This window comes from Ctenocephalides felis, unplaced genomic scaffold, assembly GCF_003426905.1.
Source record: "Ctenocephalides felis isolate EL2017-DRISC unplaced genomic scaffold, ASM342690v1 CF-g0.4_SCAFFOLD_01492, whole genome shotgun sequence".
Taxonomy (NCBI): domain Eukaryota; kingdom Metazoa; phylum Arthropoda; class Insecta; order Siphonaptera; family Pulicidae; genus Ctenocephalides; species Ctenocephalides felis.
Window position 1 is genome coordinate 48,465,489 of NW_020537646.1, and position 13,285 is coordinate 48,478,773.

Sequence of the window (13,285 nt, forward strand, 5' to 3'; positions counted from 1 at the left end):
TACATCATGGTCTTATAGAATTTACTTAATTTACGGCCTTACGACAAGTAGTTTAATTTTAAAAATTCGTCAAACTTTGCTAAAATTATTATCGTTTTTTTAAAGTAGGATTGATGAAGTATATTATTTACATTTTTTTTGATTATGTCGATTATTTACACATATCGGGAAGTTCATGTAACTTGCCTCAAGGCTAAATACCAAACCAACTAATTAAAATTTATAATCAAAGAAGATATGCTTAATTCATTTTCTATTTCTCCTCGCAAAAATTTGAAAATTTTTGTATAAGCTCAGTTGTATTATTTACAATTATACACAAAATCCAGAATCCAAAAAGAATCTGAAAAACTTGAAACGTAATCAATAAGTCGAAAGACCAAAAAGACTTGGATGGATTATACTATGTTTTCTATAGAAAGTGTATAAATCTTCCACTTTGATTGTATTGACAAAATATAGACAAACTAATGGGGTTTATTGTTTTTATAATACCTCATTGTATATAGCATTCAAACAATACATCCTTATACACTTAAAGTATTAATATTTTTGATTCTCTAGAAATTGTTTACAATATACCTTACTTAGTAAAACAACGTTAGCCGGGTCAGCTAGTTTAATATAAAAATATATTTTTAAATAACAAAATAAATTTGTATTAATAAATAATTGCGGCTGATTGCATAGGGCCTAGGGCGGCAGATAGCTTAATCCGCCACTGCCTACAGTACAAGTTGTACTGTAGGCATCGATATAGTTTTGCTGTAACTGTCTGATTTCTAAATACACAGGGTGGTGCGGTGGACAGAAGTGGGCTACGTTTTTATTTTTGGTTGTGAAATGGTTAAAAATGAAAATATTTTCTTATTTTTTTAGTTGCAAAACACAACTTTTTATCGTAGCAAATGTTTGCAATTATGTTTTGGAAGTATTTATATTTCTGAGTGGCAAAAAGTGTATTTAACGCGTTTTCCGAAAATTTAGGGAGAAGTGGTGGGCTACCCACATTTTTACCTGAAATAATGCTGCTATATGCTTCAAATTCTGAACCTATGGGTTTTAAAATACGAATGATTACGAGTTCATTGTCAAATTTACAAAATTCAAAATCGTTGACACCAAATGAAGCGTAGAAACTGAAAAAACAGTGACTTTAGTCATGTTCATTTAATATCTGAAAAGTAATATAGTTGGAGTGATAAAATTATTGAATAAAACATTTTGCAACATCCAAGCAAATTCTAGTCGTAATAGGTGCACATCAGGTCGGTGCACTTGGTCATATTGACGCACTTCAAGTGGATGGGTCTGTCACAGTTATCGCACTCGATGGAATTTTTTCTTGGCAGCTTTGCCAGCATCAGTTTATTGCAAATCATGCCAAAATCGATGCCTTTATTTGAACAAACTGAAGAATATCATTTTTTGCCTTTGTCACAGCTGATTGTGAAGTATTAGCCTTCTTGGAAACGTTTGATAGTACTTTCGATTTTTGACCCTGTGCTGCTTCTGCCGCGACCTCTCTTTTTGTAGGAAAGTATTGATGCGTTCAAAAGGCAATCTGCTAACGCTGGTAACAGCAGAAGCAACACGCTCCGATATTTTATTTATCACTTTCTTCATAGCAATAATCAATTTTTAAAATTTATCCCTTTTTGGGAATTTTCTGTTTTTTAGGAAGCATTATGACTGAAGAGATTAAAATAAATAAATAAGACATTCGATTAATTGATAAAAACACTTTACTGTGCAAAGAACGGCATTACGCAAGTGTCTGTCCACAAATAGTGGCCCACTTCACTTCTATCTACAAACGCCTTTTTTGCATATGCATACCACAAAAACACAATATAAACAATCGACAAAAATAACTTTGCATTTCAAAGATTATATGTTTCTATAATATTTTGCGTATTTACTTGTATTTTTCTCGTAAAATTTGATAAATCACGTAAAAGCGTACTACGGTAAAAACTTTTTTCGACGAAATTATTTGCGCGTTTTTCTGTATAGCGCGAAAGTAAGTTTATAACCTTCAAATGCTTTGTAAAATGTTCCGAATGAAACTTAACATTAAAATCTCGAGCAAGAAAAAATGATTCATCAATTTTCACATTATACATTTATAGGGTTGTAACCTAATATTGAAGAAATGCTTTTATATTTCTTTTATTTGTCACCCGATCTGTAAATAATTTTCTTGTCAACAGGCACATTCATGATTAGGCCAAATATTACATATTGTGCATTGGTATTACGCAATTGTCTAATTTGCATAAAATACAACCTAGGTGAAATAAACCTTTCAGATACAATTTTAAGTTTAGGAAGATTATTTAGAATAGGTGCAAATACAAGCCCGTTAAATTTACGCAAAATTAGTATGTTACTAGAGTTTCATGTATTTCGACAAGAATAACATCCAACCTATGACCACATTTATAGCCAATGACCAACAGTTCGTGGCGTAACAGGCTTCTGTTTCATTTTTACTGATTTACTCTCTAGTCATGCCTAAAGAAGTTTTACTTAAAACATTCAAAATTATCAAAAAAGTCAAATTTCAAAAATTCAAAATTCAAAATTCCTATTCAAAATTTTAGTTTTTGGTACGTAAAGTTCCAGCAATTTGCCTTAACGCACGATGCACCATAAGTTTTCGTTTTAATTCAGTTTAATATTGTTTCAGATGTTTCGCAAGAGAGTAATAATGCGAGAAGTGGAAATGGCGTTGCCAGTAACCATCGAAGGGGCGCGCGATTGTCGGCTCGCGGTATGCATTTTGGATCGAGACGGATTGCACAAATTAGTGGCAGGGGTTATACGAACGATTTGGGGAAGATGTATGAAAATATAATTTTGCTTGATGGCAAGAGATCTACTGATGGTGATTTAGTGGACTATTCTACTTATTCAGACTCCTTGAACAAAGCAAAGCCGGTAGTTCTGACAACTGGCAGTGAAATGCAACGATTTATGATGCCGTACATAGGAACGTTTTATTTTAACGCAATTAACAATATAGATACTACATCACTTAAAGAGTGCATTAAAAAACAGATGTAAGTATATAATCAGTAATTATTTATTTATTGAATGAGTTTAAGCGCGCCTGAGCGCGTAGAGCGTTATTGTATAAAATATAATAACATTTAGTTAGTTATAAGAGGTTTAAATCAAAACAATTAATGAATTAATATATGAAGTGGTGTCATAGATGAAAGGTATATAAATATATCCCAAATACGGCCGTTTTGCCATTACCTCAATCTTAATTGTTTCCTAATTTGAATCTTAAAATTAAGGGGTTTTAATTTTTGATAAATATATAATATAGGAAAGAAGTAAGTCTGAGTAATTTATAAAATAATAAATGAAAAGAGAACAAAACATTCGCGTTTATAAAATTGCTAGCAAGTTTTCATAAAAATTATTGGAATTCTCAAACATAAATTTGAAATTTATTCATAATGAAAATTATTATTCAATTTAATTGAGGATCATATAATTCATTAAATATAAATATATAAACATATCATTTTGTCAACTGGAAATTATTAAAGTTTATTTTATAATAATATAATCAGAGCGAATAATTTGAGCGCAGAAGACCTCTTGTGTATATGTATATGCGTTGTGTATATGAATAATAAATCTCTTCTATATTATTTGCTATAATTTTAGTGTATATTATCAATATTATAATATTAGTAATTAGCAATGAAATATTTTTTGTAGGTGAACTTACTTAAACATGAATCAACTTACTAATATTAATATTTTTATAGAGAATATTATCTTAGCGAAGAGAATTTGGAAAAGGACTTTTTTTTGCGTCGAAAAATGGACTGTGAAGGTTTTTTGCCTATTACATTAATTGCATCATTTCATCGCATTCAAGCGCTGACTACAAATATCGCGATAATCATAGAATCTATCAAAGATTCCACAAAAATTGAACTAGTTGATGGGTTCAAAGTTCGAACGAAAGTTGAACCAACTAAATGGCCTATTCTTGATCCTAATATGGGAAACAGTGATAACAAGGATATTGATACAAACCGCTATATGACTAATAGAGATACTGTTATTAATGCGATGTTTAATAACATTCAAATTTCATCAAGTGTGGACAATACCATGATTATTCCTATAGCTAAACCTTTACCAAGCGTTCCTTCGCCACCATTGCCAAGAAATTTTCAAACTCTGGCTGCACCAAAATCAGGTGCACTACCTCCGGAGCAGCTGATTTCGGCACTACCGGTACAAGAGGCATCTTTACCGGAGAATTTGAAACCTGAAATTTCAGAAATTGTTCCTGGTATAGTATAAACATATAGTTTTCGTTTATTTTTTATTTTTCATTTTCATTTCAAAAACATATATATATATATATATATATATATATATATATATATATATATATATTGAAATATGTGAGTTTCGTGTTAAAAAACTAAAATAGTTTTGAAATACTTTATTTATCCATACGTTTCGGTTTCACAAAATACTGATTTGAAAAAATCACAAATGGATAGTGTGTTATTCGTAGACTGGTTGAAGATGTCATCCATTTGTGATTTTTTCAAATCAGTATTTTGTGAAAATATTGTGTAATTTCAAGTTAATGTTTACAATACATAGTGTAGTGCATTACCATATCCTAATAACATGGATTATTAAAATTTTCCAATTTAACACCAAGATCAACTAATTTTTCCACTGAATGAAGACTAGGATTATAGCCGAAACGTATGGATTTAAAATAAATTTTTGAAAGAAATTCGTGTTTTTTATTGATGTTATGCCCGATTATTAGACTTTGTTAATATATATATATATATATATATATATATATATATATATATATATATATATATATTGAAATATGAGTTTGGTGTTGATATATATTTTGATGAGTTATTTAGAATCGGGCAGTAACACAGTGCTGGATTTACAGTAGGGCCAATCGAGGCTACTGCCCAGGGCGGCAAATTTTTGGGGGCGGCAAAATTTGGATAGTGAGGAAAAAATTCTATACAATATAATCAACTTTTTTGAACAACATTTTTTATTTCAAGAAATATAATTAACAAAACATAATACGATTGCAATGCAAAATTTGGGTTGAAATAACCGATTATTAAAATTTATTATTTTGTCTTGCCTCCCTCTCCGAACGTAAATTATTAAATTGGTTAATAAGTCATTATCAAATTTGGTAATTTGGCTAATATAAAGATCCGTAAACAAACTGAAAGTTTAAGAAAAATATTTTCTTCAGTTCTCGAGCCCTCTTAAAATGACGAATTTCTGCACTTCCAAGCTTATAGCGTTGAAAAAAATTTAAACTAGTGACGCATGGCATTGTGCCTTAAGACAAATTATTGAAACATCCCTTAGTGAAAATTACATTTTATAAAAAGCTTTAAAACTGAAAAAAATTGAAAATGAAAAAAAAGACTTTTAAAACACATTTTTCGTATTTTGAAATTTTTTGAAAATTATGAACTTTTTGCAAAGCAATCGCGCTGCGTCGCTGTTTCAGAGAAGAAATATCGAAACTCAATTACCATTTTTTGCAATTCGTGCCAAAAACTAATCAGCACGTCTCGCCATCAATACCAATCTAATATTTTTTAATTATTTAATTCGATTTCGGGAACACGGATCAACCGATTTAAATGATTCAATTCCTATTGTTAGGGAAACGTGCTGATTAGTCATTAGCCAAGGCAGGTCCAACTGTTTTGAAGATACGGGCCAAAATGCCAAAAAAGATGATTTAGTTGTTGGGAAAAAAAGCGTCCAATATCATTCAAAAAAAAATTACAGAATAAATAACTGCTTAAATTTGTGGGAGGCAGCTTTAGCGGTTTCGATGATCCAATAAAAAAAATTTGAAAAAGAAACATTTGGTGGACAAAAGTGATCATAAGACATATGCACATCAAATTATCAGATATTTTAAAAATATTTTAATAATAAGTATAAAGGGTATGGGCGTGTTTCCATACAGAATTGGCCCCACCCTGGTATTTAAATAATTTTGATGCCATTTTATAGGTATTTTCAAGAAAATCCGATATACCAAATTTCAAATCCGTAGCTCATCATTTGGCCGAGATATCAGTGAAAACATGTGAAAGTGGCCCCTTTTTTCAAACTCACTTTTTATCGGAAATATGAGAGATATCGAAAAACTGTTAACGGCATTCTATTTATACTGATCTTGTCTATGTTGTTCATTATAAATAATGTGGAAAAATTATTTGCTAGTGCTAGAAAAAGTAAAAATAATTTTTTGTTTTGAATTTTCGGGTAGTGCGGTTGTTTGGACTAATTTTTAATTAGCATCATTAGAAAGGCTATTCAATTTTCTTTCACTGGCCAAAATTTCGTTTTATTTCATGTGGTAGAACACATCCAAAAGTAGAAAAAACCTGAGCAAGAACACGCTCGCGCTCATATAACACCCGTGTAAGTCGTCACTGATTTGCAACGACTAGCAACAGCACTGCTCGCCGCGCGCCTTCGTAAATTCTGCATATAAGTATGGAACATTTCTTTATAAAACATTTTTAATAAAACAAAAGATATATACATTTTTATTTTGAATAATTATATATTTATATGTATGTGTATAATAATAATTATATTCATATATAATTAAATATATATTATTCATATATTGCACAAGTATACTATATGATGGATATTTTATACAATTATCACTAAATAAATAAAAAATAGGTTGATAAAATATATACATAATAATAGTATGTCGGTATATGATTTCTATTCATACTACGGCAATGTATAGAATAGCAAGTACACTAAGATAGTCAGAAATATATTAAATAATATCATAAAGTTTTCTTATAATTAAATAATATATATTAAAATATATTGAATGGAATATCTCTGCCTGTAAATACTCTTATTAATAGTTGAACTAAAACAATATTTAATTTTTCGCACATGACATAACATAACATAACAAAATGCTGACAGCTTAAAATTAATATAATTTTGGAATTTAAGTAACCGCGAAGATTTTAAAATTAATAAATAAATCATGATTTTTTTTTTTTTTTAATGAATAATTATTGTTTCTGTTTGGAGAACACTACACTTTTGCATCAGTCGATTTTGCAGTTTTCTTATATTTTAGTGACAATTTAATTTAAGTGTATAATTTAGTTATTACTATAATTTTTCGCCGCAAAATTTCAAATATCGTTTTAAATAATGATGCAGCACAATATTATAGTAGTTCAACAATTAATAATTGTATTTACAGGCAGAGATATTCCATTCAATATATTTTAATATATATTATTTAATTATAAGAAAACTTTATGATATTATTTAATATATTTTTGACTATCTTAGTGTACTTGCTATTCTATACATTGCCGTAGTATGAATAGAAATCATATACCGACATACTATTATTATGTATATATTTTATCAACCTATTTTTTATTTATTTAGTGATAATTGTATAAAATATCCATCATATAGTATACTTGTGCAATATATGAATAATATATATTTAATTATATATGAATATAATTATTATTATACACATACATATAAATATATAATTATTCAAAATAAAAATGTATATATCTTTTGTTTTATTAAAAATGTTTTATAAAGAAATGTTCCATACTTATATGCAGAATTTACGAAGGCGCGCGGCGAGCAGTGCTGTTGCTAGTCGTTGCAAATCAGTGACGACTTACACGGGTGTTATATGAGCGCGAGCGTGTTCTTGCTCAGGTTTTTTCTACTTTTGGATGTGTTCTACCACATGAAATAAAACGAAATTTTGGCCAGTGAAAGAAAATTGAATAGCCTTTCTAATGATGCTAATTAAAAATTAGTCCAAACAACCGCACTACCCGAAAATTCAAAACAAAAAATTATTTTCACTTTTTCTAGCACTAGCAAATAATTTTTCCACATTATTTATAATGAACAACATAGACAAGATCAGTATAAATAGAATGCCGTTAACAGTTTTTCGATATCTCTCATATTTCCGACAAAAAGTGAGTTTGAAAAAAGGGGCCACTTTCACATGTTTTCACTGATATCTCGGCCAAATGATGAGCTACGGATTTGAAATTTGGTATATCGGATTTTCTCGAAAATACCTATAAAATGGCATCAAAATTATTTAAATACCAGGGTGGGGCCAATTCTGTATGGAAACACGCCCAAACCCTTTTGTTTACATTTATATGGGTTATGTAACATTGTTTATTCGTTAGACTGCTACGCGGCGCTTACGCGCTTCTAAATTTTGTCCCTACGCAGCTGAAGCAGCGCGATTGCTTTAAAAAAAGTTCGAAAGTTCGTAAAATTTCAGGGATGGGGCGGCATTTTTGTCAGTGCCCCGGGGCGCCAAATTTCTAAATCCGGCCCTGAGTAGTAACACCAAGTAAAAAAACTAAAGTAGTTTTAAAATACTTTATTTATCCATACGTTTCGGTTTCATCGAGACCGTCATTCCGTGGAAAAACTAAAAGATTTTATATGATGTAGGAGGAAAATAATATAAAGTTATAGAACTTATATATAAGTTCTATAGAGAAATTAATTTTACAAAAATACACTACACTATTACACTGTGATAAACCAAGCTATTAATAATTGGAACATTTAAACTAATTATTTTTTGATAATTTTTGGTTACATTCTATTGTGTACAAATTGACTAACGTCTAAATACTGAATGAATTGTGTTTGCAAATTTTGCAAAAGTGTAAAAAGACCGGCAAACATATGTATTTGTAAAATAATAAAATAATAAAAATACACGCTTCATTCAGATATGGTGGTGTTTTGAAAATGGTCGAGGATTATTTTATAGTCATTGCAAGGCGAATTATTGTCAGTTCTTAAATTTATGGCCGTCTCCTTGTGTAAAGATATTAAGCATCCTTCGCTAAATCGTCTTTTAAATAAATTATTTTCGAAATGTAGGATCGAGGGATTAGAAAAATCAATGTTATGTTTGAGCTGATTAATGTGATCCGTTAGTTGTGTTTTATTCTGGTTCTTATTTTTAGAGTTGTTTTTGTATTGTGATGTTCTTTTGTGCAAATTTTGACTGGTTTCACCTATGGTGACGCAATTACAATCTAGGCAATTAAGCTTTTAAACTAGATTACTAAGGATTCTTGGGTTAAATTTCGATTTTAATTTTGTAAAAAGAGTTGAAAAGGTGTTTTCGGAGGTACAAACTACTCTAATATTATTTTTACTGAAAAGTTTTCTCCGCGGGTAATGCATTTTTTTAATGAAAGGTAAATTTATAGTTCCGACGTAGTTTTCATGATTTGAATTTTTAATTGAATTATTGTGACGGTTTTGGAGATATAGGATTCTATTTTTTGTTATGATTTGGATCAGGTGATGTGGGTATAAATAGTTAGTTAGGATTTGTAAAATGAGAGAGAGATTTTCTCTCTTAAAAATTTACTCTGTGATAATAATAATGCGTGGTCTATTAGGTTAATGATTGTGCCTATTTTGATAGAGAGGGGCTGGTAAGAATGGTAATTAAGATAAGGGCCTGAGTATGTTGGTTTGTGATACCAATCAGTTATTATATTATTGTTTTCGCGAAAGAGTTGGACATCTAAGAAACTGATAGATTTATTATTTTCTAATTCAGAAGTAAATTGTAGGTGTTGGTTGTAGGCATTAAAAGAATTTACCAGAGTTGTTGTGTCACTGTTTGGGATGCATGTTATGATGTCATCAACATATCGGTAGTAAAAAATTTGTTTGTTGTATGAATTTAAAATTGTGGATTCTATGTGTTGAAGGACTATTGCAGCTAAAGATGGGGAGGCTGGAGATCCCATTGGTGTACCAAATGTTTGGAAATAGATCTATATAATAGTCTATGAATGTAACCAAAAAATAATTAGTTGAAATGTTCCAATTATTAATAGCTTGGTTTATCACAGTGTAATAATGTAGTGTATTTTTGTATAATTAATTTCTGTAAGTACTTATATATAAGTTCTATAACTTCATATTATTTTCCTCCTACATCATATAAAATCTTTTAGTTTTTCCAATGAATGACGGTCTCGATGAAGACCGAAACGTATGGATAAATAAAGTAATTCAAAACTACTTTAGTCTTTTTTTTTACTTGGTGTTACTGCCCGATTCTAAATAACTCATCAAAATATATATATATATATATATATATATATATATATATGTTTCTTTGAGCTTTGTTTGGACATTTACCCGTAGGTATAGTATCCATTATATCTATTCTTGTCAAACATTAAAAAATATTTGGAAAATAAAAGTTAAAAACAAAGTATAAAATAAACCAATTAAAATAATTGTGGCAAAAAAAGGAGGAGAGGAAAATTTGCCCGAAAAAATTACGTAACAATATTTATAATAATAAAAAATTACACAAAAAACAAAGTATACGAGAGATTATTCGCTCTGAAGGAATATCAGAGTGACGAGCCAAGTACCATTTGCTGCTTGGGATTGATCAAGCAATAGTTTGGCATGGTGTGTTTGCCATACCAAATCATTTCTGGTGTATATTGGCCTAGAGCTCGGATGGTATTATTGGGGTGATTTCTGCATTTCTGAAAAAAAAATCATTGAGCTTTCTATTTGTTCGAGTATCGCCGGCACGTCAGTTTGTTCATGTATATATTTTGTAGGGTAATGTAGTGTCTCATCAGCTGTACTATTTATAGTCTCCGTCGGTTAATTTTAGTTGTCACGTTCCATGATGGAGCGGCGTATAACAGTATCGGTCTTATTAGTGCCAATTATAGTGTCCGCTTGTTCTTTACGCTCAGCGGGCTGTTATGGTTCAAGAAATGTCTCAGCAGATTTAACATCTCGCATATCTGTCCAGTTTTAATATTAGTGCGTTTTGTGAAGCTGAGTCTACGGTCCAAAATTACTACATTACCACTTACATTTAAATGAATTTTTGAATAACAAGAAAAATGTACAGGCTTTCGAATAATGCTAATTTAAAAGTAGTCCTACCGCATTGGTAGGAAATGGGAAATGAAAAACACTTTTTACCTTTTCATGCACTAACAAATAATTTTTGCACATTATTTGTTAGGAATGACATAGACAAGATCAGTGTAAATAGAATGACGTTAACATTTTTTCGATATTTTTTATATTTTCGACAAAAAGTGAGTTTGAATAAAGGGGCCAAATTCATGTTTTCACTGATAGCTCTCGGGAGCTGAAAATTGGTATAACGTATTATTTCGAAAAAACCTATAGAATGGCCATCATTTTAAAATCATTTAAATACCGATTCTGTATGGAAACACGCCCATACATTTTCAATAATATCTCGGCCAAATGATGAGCTCTAGGGAGTTGAAAAGTAGTATAAGGTTAAATGTACACTATTCCGGGATAGTACATTATTCCCGGAGTTTTTCATTTTTATTGCAAAATAAGAAAACGGTCGGTAAATAATAATCGTATACAATGGCACATCAATTATAATTAGAATCCTAACAAAATATTATTCCCGGAGTTCTTCATTTTGATGGCAAAATAAGAAAACAGTCGGTAAATAATAATTGTATACAATCAGTCTAATATCAATTCTAATTAGAATCTTAATAAAGTAGAACGATTTTCGAATTTAAATATTAGCTTTCTTAGCATCGGTCGTGTCCGTGTTAGGTTAATGTGACGGTTCCATTGCCTAAGGTTTTTATTCGATGTCGATAAGAACAATCAATTATAATTTATGAAATTATTGATCAGTATTAATAAGTTATTAGTTTTAAAGTTAATTTTTTTTGTAACTTTATTTTCAATGGCAATCAGAATACAGGACAATTCTATGAGCTATTTGGCATATGTCATTCACTCGCACACGCACACACACTTTCAAATACACATACAAACTAGTTGGTATTGGTATTTTGCCTTGAGGCAAGTTACATGAACTTCTCGATATGTGTAAATAATCGACTTAATCAATAACAAATTAATTTATGAGTGATTAAAAGTATTCCTAGTGGATTTATTACACATAATTGAAAACGAATGAATACTCGGAGTATTTTCAAAAAGGAAATTTTCACAAATCAATGATTTTTATAATTGAACCAGTTTCCGTAGGACTTTAATGGTTTAGTATGTTCATTAAGACTAAGTACTCTATCGTTACATTAATACCACGTATGTCGTCTAATTTTAATTTTAACAAACGTCAAAAAAATACTCATTTTCTCAAACTTTAATGAATTTTTAAAATTAACTACTTGTCGTAAATCAGTAATATTTTAATAAGTTCTATAAGACCATGATATATATCGCCAGAAAAAGTTCCATAAAAATCGTCTTAAATTTTTTTTTCAACAGTTAATTACAAGAAAACGGCTCGGTAGATTTTCATCTAAAACTAATCTGCATTATTCCCCACTAATCTGATTCGAACATTTTTTGATTTTTTAAAATCGTTTCGGTAGTATGAGCTTAAATGTGGACGAAAAGTTACACCTTTTTTCGAATTACAAAGAAACGGCTTGGCAGATCGACGCACAAAACTGACAAACGATAATCCTCATCGAGATACATCAAATCGCTTTTAAATTTCTGAAATCAGTTCAGGGGTTTTTGAGAAAATGTCGATTAAAGTTCTAATGTTGACAAACGCCAAAAAAACGATACTAATCTTTGCACACTTTGACGAATTTTTAAATGTAAACGTCTTGTCATAGGGCTGTAATATTTTAGTATGATCTACAGGACTATGGTATCTATTGTCAAAATTTTTTTTATGAAAATCGTCGAAAAAAAAAGTTTAACACTTTATTACAAGAAAACGGCCCGGCCAATCTTTACCAAAAACTAATCAGTATCTTTCCCTACCAATATCTTTCGAACGGTTTTGGAATTTTCAAAATCGATTTTGGCTTCGAGACGAACCGAGGTTTCTAATAGTATAATACAGTTCATTAAAATCTATTAAAATTATAATCAATATTAGTAAATACTAATGGGTATTATTTTAAATAGATTTACAATTTTTTAAAGAACGAAGGCTTCAATTAAATATTCACCCATAACCATGGAGAAGGCTTTAAAAGAAATTCGCAATAGTATATTAACTAAGTTTTTAAAGCTTCTAAGACACATAAAATTCTCAGTCGAACCTGATTTGAAGCTAATTTAGACGATTAGGCATTTGAAAGACTTTAAAGATTATTTCTGTTTATTGATAAAATTG

The 13,285-nt window shown here is 29.9% G+C and overlaps 1 protein-coding gene across 1 annotated transcript in view; it reads left to right on the forward strand.

The window, feature by feature from the left end:
- Nucleotides 1-13,285, forward strand: part of LOC113371502 (la-related protein 1) — a 184,475-nt gene that overhangs the window by 82,139 nt on the left and 89,051 nt on the right. The window contains exons 6-7 of the mRNA XM_026612125.1: nt 2,693-3,065; nt 3,792-4,327. Coding sequence (XP_026467910.1) covers nt 2,693-3,065; nt 3,792-4,327 — 909 coding nt within the window. The remainder of the gene's footprint in view (nt 1-2,692; nt 3,066-3,791; nt 4,328-13,285) is intronic.